General features: G+C 33.2%; 1 protein-coding gene and 1 long non-coding RNA gene across 2 annotated transcripts; both read left to right on the forward strand.

Annotated features, from left to right (window-relative positions):
• Window positions 1–774: 774 nt before the first annotated feature.
• LOC136224556 (uncharacterized) lies at window positions 775–2,505 on the forward strand. The gene is made up of 5 exons (XR_010686486.1): window positions 775–906; window positions 1,354–1,402; window positions 1,500–1,596; window positions 1,745–1,792; window positions 2,098–2,505. It is a non-coding gene; the product is annotated as an uncharacterized lncRNA (long non-coding RNA).
• A 10,076-nt stretch (window positions 2,506–12,581) lies between these two features.
• LOC136223966 (malonyl-CoA:anthocyanidin 5-O-glucoside-6''-O-malonyltransferase-like) lies at window positions 12,582–14,125 on the forward strand. The gene has a single exon (XM_066012148.1). It carries the CDS (start codon window positions 12,609–12,611, stop codon window positions 14,022–14,024), a length of 1,416 nt encoding a protein of 471 aa, XP_065868220.1. The 5' UTR covers window positions 12,582–12,608; the 3' UTR covers window positions 14,025–14,125.
• Window positions 14,126–15,518: the final 1,393 nt, after the last annotated feature.

Below are 15,518 nucleotides of genomic sequence, written 5' to 3' on the forward strand. Positions count from 1 at the left end.
CTCCAATTCTTTTATTAAATCACGAAAAATGTGAATTTGTTTTTTTTTTTTGGAACGAATTGGTATGGAACTGTTGCAGAATAAGGAACAAAATATATGTCTTTTATAATGATCTCTGAAATTAATCAAATTTACCAACGTTAGCGGTAAATTTGCTCTTAGCTACCAACGTTATGGATAAAATTACACATAACTGTCAACATTAGAGGTATTTTTTGCACTTTATCCCTATTTTAATTTTAAGATTAGAAAATCATATTCTTTCTGCTTACGTTGTTTATTCATATTTATAAATTTAGAATCATATTAATGGTTTACTTAAATGTTTATAAATTTAGATTCATAATAATATTGATGTTTTTTTTTTCTGTATAGATAAATGCTCCATATTTTAATTTTAAGATGAAAAACACAACAAACATCCAATGAAAAATGTGATTAATATAGTTTCAATAAAAAATCTTATTATTATTATTATTATTATTATCTGGGTAAAATGAGCATTTTGCCAAGATGATTAATCCTAACCATTGATCTAATTCGAATCAGATTGTTTAGAATGAAAACCTAATAACCTCATATAAAAGTCTCACTTATTCTCTCTCATCCTTATTTCATACGCCTCTCATTTTCTCTCATGGAAGATCTCTCTCTTCATTTCTGCGCAAAAAATTAACCTCTTTGGTGCGCCATCTCTCCCAGCTCCGATCGTTCTCTCTCTCTCCCTCCCTCCCTCCCTCCCTCCCTCCCTCCCTCCATATCAACAGTGGCAGACATTCTTCTCGTCGTTCTCCTATTTTACGATGTCAGGCATTCCAATGGTGGTATTAGTTGAAAGATTGGAGAAATGTTGGGGGCATGAATCAGTGGAAATATTTCTGATTTTAATGGAAGGTTTCACTTCAGGTATGTAATTTGGTATGCTAACTGTTTAGCTTAGAGAAATTTTCAAGTCCCCATTTCAAGATCTAATAATGGGTATAATATACTAAGTTGATTTGATGTTATTGAAAATTAGCAATTTAACCAAATTTGAGAACTATTGGGATAATTGCTTTAAGCATAAGGAGAAATAGGTTGAAGTGGATAACTATTAGTCGACAACAATATCTTGATGCTTATCTGGTTCTTGCATAAGCATAGTTGAAGCCTGTTCTTCTACATATGTGGGGTTATTGAGTTTTGTGCACACAATAACATGGCTTGTGCATTTTTTGCAGATGCATATTATCTTTCTTATGGGTTTATGGCTAGTTCTTCCTATTGGAGAAATCATGTTGAGATTTAGTATATGACTTCATATTGACATTTTGATTGATTGTGACTGTTTCTGATAATTTCTTATGTGCACAGGTTTGGTAACACAGTTCAGCATCCTTCATTCAGATCCCTAAAGCTCTAAGTACATATATGAACTACAAATAAGTTTTTCAGTTTCATGATAAGCTTTTTGAACCTGCTAAGTAGGTACTAATAATTAATTTATTTGGATGTTACAGTGCTAGTTGCAACTCTTTGAAACAAAAGAAGTTTAAAGGCAAAGTAGTAGGAGAAATGAAATGGGGTTAATTCAACTTGTTGTCATTGATCTAGCTGGTAAAATTTCATTATGTTAACTTAAATATAAATGGCAAAGTCATTTGGTTTTTAGATTTTGCTTTATGAAAGTTCACTACTATTAAATTGCTTTGGAAACTTAGTCATATATATATTCATGATGGAATTTCCTTTTGCGTATTTTCAGGAGCTAGAGACAGATCAAGTTCTGAAGCAACTAAAGCTCATTCAGATGGTATGAATCTGCTTTAAATTTCATTTTGTTTTGTTGTTTTTATTGCGAAATAGGTAGTTGCACCTTGAAGCAACTAAAGCTCATTCAGATGCTAAACTTTTCTATTTCTTTTTTTTATATGCATCTGATTGCTATATGTGTTTCAATTCTTTGGCAAGTTCCAACTTTGGATCTCCAGATTTTTGCAGTAGCAGTTAAAGGGATGAAACTTTCCTAAACCATGTTGGTTCCTGCTTTTTTATTATATGCATCTGATTGCTATTTGTGTTTCAAGTCTTTGACAAGTTCCAACTTTGCATCTCCAGATTTTTACAGCAGCAGTTCAAGGGCTGAAGCTTTCCTGAACCATGTTTTCCTGCTTTGTGAATTAGATTTTAAAGACAAAAGGGGCATCAAGAAGTTAATTACAAGTTGCAAATGTTCAAATCAGTAACAGATCCAAGTTTTGCTTGTCACTACTTTGCTGTCATACTCGTTATCACTTGTAAGTGCACTAGTCGAAGGTTGTTCACGTATCGCCATGATTTAGTTGACTCGATAGTCTAGTCGATACATTGTATTAATAGAAATATGTACACCATGATTTAGTTGACTCGATAATCTAGTCGATACATTGTATTAATAGAAATATGTACAAACATGCAGTCGAGAAACTAATAGATTATGAGATTTTGGAGTTGAAGTAGACAAATAGTGTATTAGTATAATGTCTTCTTTTTTGTGTATAGATAAAACTTGATGTAAATTAGCATACTCACTGATTGCTAATTTAATTTATGAGTTTGCCACTTTTATTTATGTTATTGGCTCCCTTCAATCCAAATGTTGAAATGTGAGTATATATATTTATAAAATCAGTTCTCATTTATGAATACTATTTATATACAAAAAAAAATCATTTATGAACATATAAAAAAATCTACAAACGGAATAACAGCCAAAATTATATATATATTGATGGAATTAAAATGAAAACTTTCAATGAAAACGTAGACTGTTTTGACGATTTAAACGTCAATAAAAACGTTAGCATATTCCGTCAATAAATACATTAGTATTTACGTCAGGATATTTTGACGGTTTAAACATCAATAAAATTGTCAGAATATTTTGACGGAAATATTCCGTCAATGCTACGTCAATATGATATTCCGTCAAAATTCCGTCAATAAGTTTTACCCACGCATGTATATTTGACGGTTTTCTATCCGTCAGCATTCCGTCAGCCAAGTGATTTTCGACGGAATTTTGAAGTTTACTGACGGAAATTTCCGTCATTAAACAAGTATTTTCTTGTAGTGTAACTGAACTCTTGAAATGAATTTATCCACTTATCGGTAGTTTCAACTTAGAGTACTCATTAATTTCGACGACTACCAACTCGTCAAATGGAACCTTTCTTTGTCTAACTCACCCTCGTATGAAGGTAGGTCAATCTTAAGTTTGAAGGCATCATCCCTCTCGAATTTCCCAAGGTACCCTTCCCTAACATGGTGATTATTAAGTTATGGGGTTTCTCCAGCAACACCCACACGTATGTTACTTATGTGACCAACAACCCTTATATTCCCAACATTTCTAAGGGTGCCATCATCCCCAACATCATCAAATCTGTCACTATCGCTATCAGTATTATGAAAAAAAAACATAGATAAGTCTTCTCACCTCGTGGTCCCTAAGACCCATTTGAGGGGGCGATAGATGTGCCAAATGTAGTATGGGCGGCGGTGAAGGTGGTGGGGTGGGCTATCTTTGAGGTTGTGGCTCTAGAATACCTTCCCTCCGATGGTTAGGTCCTCTAGTGGGTGGTCGGATCAAGGTTAACACTTCGAGTTTGAAATTTTCCAGGGAGGTGGTCATCTTCTAGAGCCTTTCTTCTGTTTTGCCCCCATCACTCAATACTAACTCTCGTGGTCAGCTCTTCATACCTCCGGTCATTATTAGCTTCCTGGGATCTTGAGGTTGTCTTGGTTGAACCACTGCTAAAAGAAGTTTCGGGTTAGGAAACGATTAGCCTTGATACCAACTGATACAGATTTAAAATGAACTTGATGATTTTAATCGTAAATCAAATAAGAGTTTCCTCTCTAGCAAAACTAGAAGGAGTTAATCCCAAGATATATGTATGAAAACCTTACTCTCAAAGAGAAATTTGTTTGATTAATAAAAAGTTGAGTTCATCCTTACAAACATGAGGTTTAAATACTTCCCTTAAAGAAATATAATGGACATAATTATCTTTATTAGGGTTACAACATAAGAAAGAACATAAAGGATATAAGCATATGATATATGGACAAATAATACTAAATGGCACAGACATTGTCAGCTGGTTTCCTTCATAAGGAAGCAAAGTTTAACCCTTGCAGAGGAAGCAATCTCAAGGAGTCGCCTATTGTACTCTTCTAAGATACGCCTTCAGTGCTCTTCAGGATACGTTTTCAAAGATACGCCTTCATTGCTCTTCTAGGATACGCTCTTGTAAGCTTTTTTAGGGTAACGTAACGTAACGTAACATCACGTGACGTAACGTGATATAACATAACGTAACGTGACGTAACGTAACGTAACGTAACTTGACGTGACATGACGTGACGTGACGTAACGTAACGTGACGTGACGTGACGTGACGTGACGTGACGTGACGTGACGTGACGTGACGTGACGTGACGTCACGTGACGTGACGTGACGTGACGTGACGTAACATGGCGTAGCGTAATATAACATAAGGTAACGTAACTTTATGTAACATACTATAACGTAACGTAACGAAACGTACCATAACGAAACGTAACATGACGTAACGTAACGTAACGTAACGTAATGTGACGTGACGTAACATAACGTAACGTAACGTGACGTGACGTGACGTGACGTGACGTAACGTAACGTAACGTAATGTAATGTGATGTGATGTGATGTACTGTGATGTAACGTAACTTTATGTAACATACTATAACGTAATGTAACATAATGTAACGTACCATAACGTAACTTTATGTAACATATTATAACGTAACGAAATGTAATTTAACGTATTGTAACGTAACATACTGTAACGTAACATAACATAACATAAAGTAACGTAACGTAATGTAACGTAACGTGACGTGGTGTGACGTGAGGTGAGGTGACGTGACGTGACGTGACGTAACGTAACGTAACGTAACGTGACGTGACGTAACATAACGTGACGTGACGTGACGTGACGTCACGTGACGTGACGTAATGTGACGTGACGTGACGTGATGTGACGTGACGTAATGTGACGTGATGTGATGTAATGATAACGTAACGTGATGTGACGTGCTAAATCATTTTGTCACAAACTTAACGTGACGTGATGTGACGTGACGTAATGTAACGTAACGTGATGTGACGTGACGTAATGTGACGTGACGTGACGTAACGTGACGTGGCGTGACGTAACGTGACGTGACGTAACGTGACGTGACGTGACGTGACGTGACGTGACGTAACGTAACGTAACGTAACGAGTCGTAACGTAACATAACGTAACTTAACATAACGTAATGTTACGTTACATCACGTAATGTTACGTTACGTCACGTAATTTTACGTTATGTCACGTAACGTAACTTGACGTGACTTAAAGTAACGTGACGTGACGTGACGTGACGTAACGTAACGTAACGTAAGGTAACTTTATGTAACATACTATACCATAACAAAAAATAATATAATGTACTGTAACGTAACATACCGTAACACAGTGTAACGTAATGAATCGTAACGTAACGTAATAAAACGTAACGTAACGTACCGTAATGTAATGTACCATACTGTAACATAACATATAGTAACGTAACATACCATAACATACAGTAACGTTACATAATATAACGTGGCGTGGCGTGACGTAACTTAACGTGACGTGACGTGACGTGACGTAACGTAACGTGAGGTGACGTAACGTAACGTGTCGTAACGTAACATAACGTAACTTAACATAACGTAATGTTACGTTACATCACGTAATGTTACGTTACGTCACGTAATTTTACGTTATGTCACGTAACGTAACTTGACGTGACTTAAAGTAACGTGACGTGACGTGACGTAACGTAACGTAACGTAAGGTAACTTTATGTAACATACTATACCATAACAAAAAATAATATAACATACTGTAACGTAACATACCGTAACACACTGTAACGTAATGAAACGTAACGTAACGTACCGTAATGTAATGTACCATACTGTAACATAACATATAGTAACGTAACATACCATAACATACAGTAACGTTACATAATATAACGTGGCGTGGCGTGACGTAACGTAACGTGACGTGACGTGACGTGACGTAACGTAACGTGACGTGACGTGACGTAACGTAACGTGTCGTAACGTAACATAACGTAACTTAACATAACGTAATGTTACGTACATCACGTAATGTTACGTTACGTCACGTAATTTTACGTTATGTCACGTAACGTAACTTGACGTGACTTAAAGTAACGTGACGTGACGTGACGTAACGTAACGTAACGTAAGGTAACTTTATGTAACATACTATACCATAACAAAAAATAATATAACGTACTGTAACGTAACATACCGTAACACACTGTAACGTAATGAAACGTAACGTAACGTACCGTAATGTAATGTACCATACTGTAATATAACATATAGTAACGTAACATACCATAAGATACAGTGTTACATAATATAACGTAACGTAACGTGAAGTAACGTAATGCAATGCAACTTAACGTAACGAAATGCAACGTAACGTAACGTAATGCAACGTAACGTAACGTAGTGTGACGAGTCGTAACGTGACATGACGTAACGTGATTTTACGTAAGGTGACATAACGTAACATGACTTTACGTAATGTGATGTAACGTAATGTATCTTAAGTAACATTCTGTAACGTAACGTAATTGTTAATCGAGATATTATATTATATTACATTATTATTGTTTTCTATAGAAAATAATTAACATAATTGTTAATCCAAGCACCATAAATGATTTAAAAAAAACACTATGAATAATCATTGTACAATCTAATATATTACTCCCTCCATTCTCAAATAAGTATAGTTTTAGATAATTGTTTTTGTTCTTTTTTAAGTGTCGTTTTCGTTTTTCAATAAAATTTAGTATAGGTTTTTGGTCTAAGCATTTAAATTTTATCTTGATTTATGTGTTTTTTGAGCTTTCAAAGTTTTTTCTCCAATCATTATAAGAGAGAGAATTTTTATTTAGTTAATCCATGTAAATTTATTAATTTAAGTGCACATTAATTGTGTTTCTTAATTTGTGTGAAAATTCTAAAACGACACTTATTTGAGAATGGAGGGAGTAGTAATTAATGTACCTTACTAAATTTTCATCCCATTAAATGTTGTGGGTTTTTTATTCTATTTATTAAACGTGGGTTCATCAACAACCCACGAATTATTAGTTTTATTAATTATTATTAAATGTTATAGTTGTTTTACATGGATAGAACTCTCCATTTTTTTCACTTTGGCCATTATATAGGTAACGGCTGCTCGATCCATCTTATTACGTGGGGGGAAATCAAATTCATGAAAATCCTTCCAAATTTTCATTGCAAATTTTTGTTCCACTAATACATCCCGCCTTAATTTGTCCACGAAATATATAAGTATTATTTTTATTTGGTTCATTCATAGTTTTGCATAAAAACCGCAGATTTTGTACAGATTATATCAAATGTATGACAACAATCACCTACATCTCCTCTGTGATTTGTTGATCAATATTGAATGAATTGCATCTCTAAATCAAATTATATTATTTATTGTTACTTTTTTTCCAGGTGAAATATATGATAAACTCCAAAATTATCCAATGAAGTTTTGATATTCAAGTTGAATTTTAAGGTATTAGTTTCAAATCTTGAGCAATTCATTTTTACTTGTTTGCTGGCTATATATTTTTATTGACTTATGCTTAGTCTTCTGGTTTTTAATATGAATATTTGGATATCTTTTTCATTTTCTTTGGTTACTCTTGCATTTCTTTGTATATTATCTTGAAAGTGTTGTTTAATTTTTGCAGACGATTTTTAAGATGATGTCCAAGACTTTACTGGATGTGAAGCTTCACTTTGGAGATACTGAACATATGTTTTTTAGATAGATTTATCAATTAAATGTAATTTTAAGCACTCTATATCAATAGTATTTGGTTTATATTTGTTGTTTGGGACAAATGAATATCTTAAAATTCTTATATTTGAATGATTGTTGATAATACTTTGTGAATATAAATGCATCTGGTTGTTATGATTTTTCTATGATTGTCATAGTTGCTAATTTTAAACTAAAATATATATATATTCACGTGGTTAATATTATTCATCTTCAACCATAAGTTTAAAATTTATAGCTAATACATAACTTATGGCTATGATTTTTGCAAGCTTATGGCTTTGACATACGAATATTTGTCGGAAAGAAGTTAATGAAAATTAGCTACAAACATTGTTAAAAGTAGCTAAAGTATTTTGTAGCTATTTAAATTAATATTTTGCTACAGGTTTAATATTTTCATTGCAATATATAATACTAATTTAGCCACATTTTTAATATTTTGTAGCTATATTATTAGTTATTAGTTACAGTTAACTTAAATTACGTAGCTAAAGTTTTAGCTATGCAACTTCTAGCTACGAAAATTTTTATTGTAGCTAAATCATTTTGTCACAAACTTTATTACTCTAGCCACAACTTTACCCGTGGCGATAGATGTTATTTGTTGCAATTGTTGATGAGCCATAAGGATTGGGCATGTTTTACTTGAAAAATATGTTTTCGAGTCGGATTCAAACCCGAGAAGCTTAAAACCTCCACAAGTAATAAGGGATATCGAAAACTTAGTACGAGCGAATTATGAGCTTTCGCGACAAGACATAACCAATCTCCAACAGAAACTTGTTTCTCACCATAACCAAAAAGAAGAAGAAGATTCAAAGCGCATGCATTTGTCATCATTTGTTCTTTCCTATGCTTACGTAATAGTAACCATTGTTAAAGCAAAACATTTGGAAAGAAAAGGAAAAGTGGGATTCAGATTTGTAGCCTAATGTAGATCCAGTTTGAACCCTCCATTACCGACTCGGAAACTGTGTCGTCGAAAGCATAGGATTGATCGTTACGGAAACAATCCTTGAAAAAAATGGGACTGCCTCTGTCGCCAATGATCTTAGCCAGGTTATAAAAGGGTTAGAGATAGGAGTGAAGAACATGAGTGTTGAGCGAGAAATTGAACAAACTTTGAAATTAAAAAACATTATGCAGGTTGCTGATGTTGTGATCGGAGTTGCCGGGTCACCTCGGTTTGAGATTTATGGAATAGATTTCAGATGGGGGAAACCGAAGAAGATCCAAGTTGTATCCATAGATAGGGACATATCAATCTCTATGGCGGAGTGGAGGATTGGAGGTTGGTTTAGCTTTGAAAAAGGAGATGTTTACTTTTCTATTTGCTAATGGGCTTAAATATATGTAAGGTAAATGAAATTACTTAAATTTAGAGATAAATAATTAATTCTAGCTTATTGTATCAGTTGAAGTCAAAAAATAAATATATCTTGCAAGCATTATTTTTCATTTTAATGAATTATGATATTCATCTTCCTGTTTTTCGTGTTTTTAATTTTCCAAAAGATAGAAGAGGAAAGTAAAGCTATTTACATCACGAGGGATCGAAAATAAAATGTGGAAGGATAACTTGTAGTACTGGATCAAAATTCATTAGCAAAGAATTCTCAAAGTTTGCACAAATTGGAAGATAATCTTTCACAATTCTAACACCCCATCTCAAGTTGAGGATGGTAAGTGTCATGGAACCAACTAGTCATATAAGGTATAGATATGAGACCATTTATCTGTCGTCGAACCAATTGAATTAAAAGATCGAGCTTATAATTAAGGCTCAATCATAGATTATATATTAATCTCTAACACACCCCTCACGTAAATATCCATTGGGCTTGCAGCGTGCATAACACAAGTCCATCCCATTATGTGTTTTTAATTCCACAAATTAATGACGTTGTCAAGACTCGAACCCTCGACCGTTTGGTTGTAGAGGCTCGGATACCATGACATTGAACCAATTGAACTAAAAGCTATTTGTTCTTTGATTCAGAAATTTGAATACATGGTGACTAAGAATCAAAGGATATGGAGACTATGTCTGTAGATCAACTCTTGGGTTAAAGAAGAAAAAAAGCAATTTGTAGGTGGATATGGAAGAGGAAGAGGAAGATCACGAGATAGAGGCCGTGGCTGGAATCGTGGATATAATGGAAGAGATAGAGGTGGTAAAAATTTGCACAATAATGAAGCAACAAATTATCAACAATGGAATGGAAGAGGACGTGGTAGAGGCAATAATTTGCAAGGTCGCGGAAATAATTGGCATGGTCGTGATAAATCTCATGTGCAATGTTATAATTGTCAAGGATTTGGACATAATGCTGCAGAGTTTAAATCTGATTCATATAAAGATGAACAGACAAACTTTGTCGAGGTTGAAGATGAAGAGTCAACTTTGTTAATGACATGTAGCAAAAATGAAGAAATGAGCAAGGAGTCCTGGCATCTCGACTCAGGAGCAAGCAATCACATAACTGGAAATAAAGAACTTTTTAAGCTTGATGAATCTAAGAAATGAAGTATTTCTTTACGTGACAAAACAAAAGTTCCAGTTATGGAGAGCGGTGATATTCTTATCAAACTGGAAAATGGAGATCATCAATATATTTTTTTTTCATGTTTATCATGTTCCAGTTTTGAAATCCAATATTTTGAGTATTGGACAATCCCAAACACTTACCCTTTTACTTTTTTAATTACCCGTACCCGTCCATTACCCTAATGAGTATAGTTTTTCATCCCATACCTGTCCCATTTAATTCGCGGGTACCCGCGAGTACCCTTACCCGTTAAGAATCAATAAATAAAACAAAAAAATATTATAAATTTAAACAAAGTATAAATTTAATAAATCATCTATCTAAAAATTGAACAAATTGAACCTTAATTAATAAGAATAAATTAGCTTAATGGTATCATTCAATGGTTAAAAACAAAAGGTCGGGGTTCAAATCTCACGTCATACATCTAAAAAACAATGATATTTATTAATATATAAAAAAATTTATAACGGGTAACACGTACCGGGTACCCTGGAGGGTATTCCGATACCCGTCTCATTACCCTAACGGATAATGGTTTTGATCTCATACCGGTCCTATATCATTTTATACAGGATACAAATAGTCTCATTAGGTTCAGATAGTGTCGGATACCCGCGGATACCGTATTCGTTGCTGTCCCTATGTAAGATCGGTGGTCGAGTCTGATGTAATCATTAATTCTAATTAATATAATTTTCCTTAGTTGAAAAGAAAACAACCCAATATTTATTAATATTATAATCTAATATATTTCTCGCTATAAATAATATTTCAATTTCAATCATGATTATTTTTTTCTTTTTAGTTGTTTAGTTAAGGTATGCGGGTCCAAATTATATTAATGGTTTACTTTCTTTTAAATAATAATACTTTCTTATAATAATAATAACAATAATAATAATTGATCTATTATATATTATCAATTTCTGTAATTTTATCACAGAGTATAGTAATAATAATTGATTTATGTTTAATTTAGTAATTGAATATTGATTCAGTTATTTTGTAAAAATATTGATTTAACGGAAGATGAACCTAAATTTATATATAAATAAAAATAAAATAAAAATAATAATAATGTATTATTAGATCTTAATCGGTTTAATTTAAAATTTTAGTTAAAATAGTTCCTTCAAAAATTCAATATAATAAACTTATCTCCTATATATATTTTATAATAAAAAATATTTCTCTGTTGGAAATTTGAAAAAAAAAATAATACTTTGTTTGTTTGTATCATATGTGGTGTTTTAAAAAGGTAAATAATTTATTAGTCCTTTAGTTTTTACCTAACACACTGTTTAGTCTCATTATTTTGAAAAACATATTTTAAAGTCCCTATCTTTTGCCAATATTAACCTTGTGGTCCTTTTATCTATTTTTTTAGATTTTTAACCGAACATATCTTAGCTTTTAGGACAACCACAGTACAATACAAGTTGGCCATGTTACTCTGTTATTTTATATCTATCTGTTTATGCTAAAATATAACGATTACAAGTCTAAAAAAATAGACAAAATAACCAATTGGTTAATATTAACAAAAGTTAGAAACCTTATAATGTGTTTTTCAAAATAGGAGGACTAAACAGTGTGTTAGGTAAAAAGTAAAGGATTAATAAATTATTTACCCTTTTAAAAATGAGTTCAGGTGGTAGTTTATGCGGGGAGTTTTACAGTACGAACTCAATTTCTTCAAATCAACATTATAAATAGATTTATCTATTTTTGAACATCTAAGCGCCTCCAAAGAGACCGAGATAATTCTTTTAAAAAAATCTGATTCCTAAAGTTTATATAAAAACTTTCAATTTGAAATAACCTATATCTGAAAAAAAAAAAAAAACCTAAAACTATTAAATGCTAGTTAGAGACTACCTGACTAAGTAGAAAGTTCATGTGTCCTACCTACATAAACTTTACAGATTTTATATTATTATTATTATTATTATTATTATTATTATTATTATTATTATTATTATTATTATTATTATTATTATTATCATCATCATCATCATCATCTTGCCTAAATTTTTATGGATAATAAATATGAACTCAAGCAATGATATAAATTGTTAATCCACAATTGAACTACAAGTCATGGCAACTAGTTATAACTATTCTCTTAAGATGCTCGAAGTTTCCCGAGTTACTCCATTCACCAACTCCGCAACACGTCTTGTTGAATTATCTTTCCCTCTTACATATTTTGATATGTCTTGGGTTAAGTTCTTTCCTATTGAGCGAGTATTTTTCTATCAACTCGCCCAACATGAGTCAACTCGCACTTTCTTTAAGTCAGTATTACTTCCTAAACTTAAGCATTCTCTTTCCCTCACTCTAACCCATTTCCTTCCAATAGCAGGAAATATCATATGGCCCGTCGGTATAAAGAAACCATATGTCCTCTACGCTCCAAACGACGGTGTTTCACTTGTAGTTTCTGAGTCTAACTCTGACTTCAACTGTCTGAGTCAGAATGAAATGCTGGAAGCAATAGCTTTACATCCATACGTTCCCGAGTTACCCGTTTCCGACTCGAAAGCTGCAATTATCGCCTTTCAAATAACATTTTTTCCGAGTCAAGGCTTCTCTATAGGCATATCTTCTCACCATGCAATGTTCGATGGAAAAAGCGTTGCCATTTTTATGAAATCATGGGCGCATATATGCAAAGATAATTGCGATGAGACAACATTGTTACCAGTTGAGCTAACTCCTGTTTTTGATCGAACGGTTGTTGATGAGCCGCAAGGATTGGGCATGTTTTACTTGAAAAATATGTTTTCGAGGTCGGATTCAAACCCGAGAAACTTAAAACCTCCACAAGTAATAAGGGATGTGGAAAACTTAGTACGAGCGAATTATGAGCTTTCGCGACAAGACATAACCAATCTCCGGCGGAAACTTGTTTCTGAGCAAAACCAAAAAGAAGAAGAAGATTCAAAGCGTATGCATTTATCATCATTTGTTCTTTCCTATGCTTATCTAATTGTAACCATTGTTAAAGCAAAACATTGGGAAAGAAAAGGAAAAGTGGGATTTGGGTTTGCAGCCGAATGTAGATCCCGTTTGAACCCTCCATTACCGACGAATTACTTCGGAAACTGTGTCGTCGGAAGCATAGGATTGGTCGATACAGAAACAATCCTTGACAAAAATGGGACTGCCTCCGTCGCCAATGAGCTTAGCGAGATGATAAAAGGGTTAGAGACGAGAGTGAAGAACATGAGTGTTGAGCGAGAAATTGAAAATACTTTGAAATGGAAATACATTGAGCAGGTTGCTGATGTTGTGATCGGAGTTGCCGGGTCACCTAGGTTTGAGATTTATGGAACAGATTTCGGATGGGGGAAACCGAAGAAGATCCAAGTTGTATCCATAGATAGGAACGTATCGATTTCTATGGCCGAGAGTAGAGATTCAAATGGAGGATTGGAGGTTGGTTTAGCTTTGAAGAAGAGTGAAATAGAGATGTTTGCTTTTCTATTTGCTAATGGGCTTAAATATATGTAAGCTAAATGAAATAACTTAAATTTATAGTTAGATAATTAATTCTAGCTTATTGTATCAGTTGAATTCAAAAAATAAATACAGCTTGCAAACATTATTTTTCATTTTCATGAAGTATCAATTATGATATTCATCTTTGTATTTTCTTAGTATCATAGCTAAGGTTCAATATAACATTTCAAAGTGTTTTTGGTTTTCCCAAAAGAGACATGAGGGAAGCTATTTACATTATGAGAGATCAAACATAAAATGTGGAAGGATCACTTTTAGTACTGGATCAAAATTCATTAGCAAACAATTCTCAAAGTTTGCACAGATTGCACACAAGCTAAAAGGTAGAATGAAAAATAGAGTTTAAGCTATGCTTCATCTAATTAGAATTAGAACTATTAGTCATATATAAGGTGTAGATATGAGACCCTTTAATAAGGTTTTCTGACTATGTAATATGACTTCGTCACAGTACGTGTAAGCACCCTCTTTATAAATATTATTACAAAGTGATTTTTAAGTAATGTGGGATGCAGCACTGGTAGCCACGGATTACTTCCTCGCCCACCAACTTCTGCCTGGTTCGTCCTGAACCACAAATTATACGTGGAGAGTCGGCTCTGGTTCATCAATGTGCCTATGTAAATAGGCATTATCAAGAATAAATTACAGCCATGGTTACTGAACCTTACCTAATTTCACAATATGACCACTTAATTTCAAAAGTAACATAAAAGTCATTAAATTTTACACTTTGTTGCATTGATGGCCACTGTTACCCTTAGTCCACATTTTTTATCTTTGACTTCTTCCTCAATAGATTAACTTCTGGCTTTCCACCAATTTAGCCTCTCATCCTTGTTGTTTCACACTTTCAACTATTTCTCTCTGTATAATTTTCTTTCTCCTCTCTTTCTCTCTATTCTCTCCTCACATTTACTATGTTTTTTCCACTTAACTAAGACAGAAGCCTGTTATTGTTTGTCTTTGCAGTGCAATTGTCACATCCGTGTCCCTAATTTTAGTTATTATACTCTAATATTATGTTATATTATATTTATTTATTGATTGGACAGTTAATTAAGTATTATGGATATATTTTGGAGGCTAATTTCATGCTTTAAGTGTAAAATTCAAAGTTTAGGGTAAGTTTTAAAAGAAGTTAACTTTTAGAGGGATCAAAAGGGAGATTTTCCCTTATTGGGAACATAAATCTCAATGTTCTAGGCATGAATTTCGTGCATCATAATTCCAAGGCTTTTGTTTTTGGATGAATTCCCAAATTCATCATCCTCATTTCATCTCCTTCATTCAAACACCCAAATTCACCTAGTTTTGATCATACCTTGATATCTAGAGATTGAACCGTTGGATCGAGCTGATTTTTTTACAGTAGGTTCTAGACATCCTAATACACATTAATAGGTGGTGGGTTTGAGGTTTTAATGTGTTTTTCTCTCAATTAGTGCTAAAATAAGTAACTATCAACTACCCTTTGAGTTTTTA

This window comes from Euphorbia lathyris, chromosome 3, assembly GCF_963576675.1.
Source record: "Euphorbia lathyris chromosome 3, ddEupLath1.1, whole genome shotgun sequence".
Taxonomy (NCBI): Eukaryota; Viridiplantae; Streptophyta; class Magnoliopsida; order Malpighiales; family Euphorbiaceae; genus Euphorbia; species Euphorbia lathyris.

What these genes read in the sequence shown, in the direction of transcription:
- LOC136223966 (XM_066012148.1), top strand. Translation starts at nt 12,609, where the DNA reads ATGGCAACTAGTTATAACTATTCTCTTAAGATGCTCGAAGTTTCCCGA.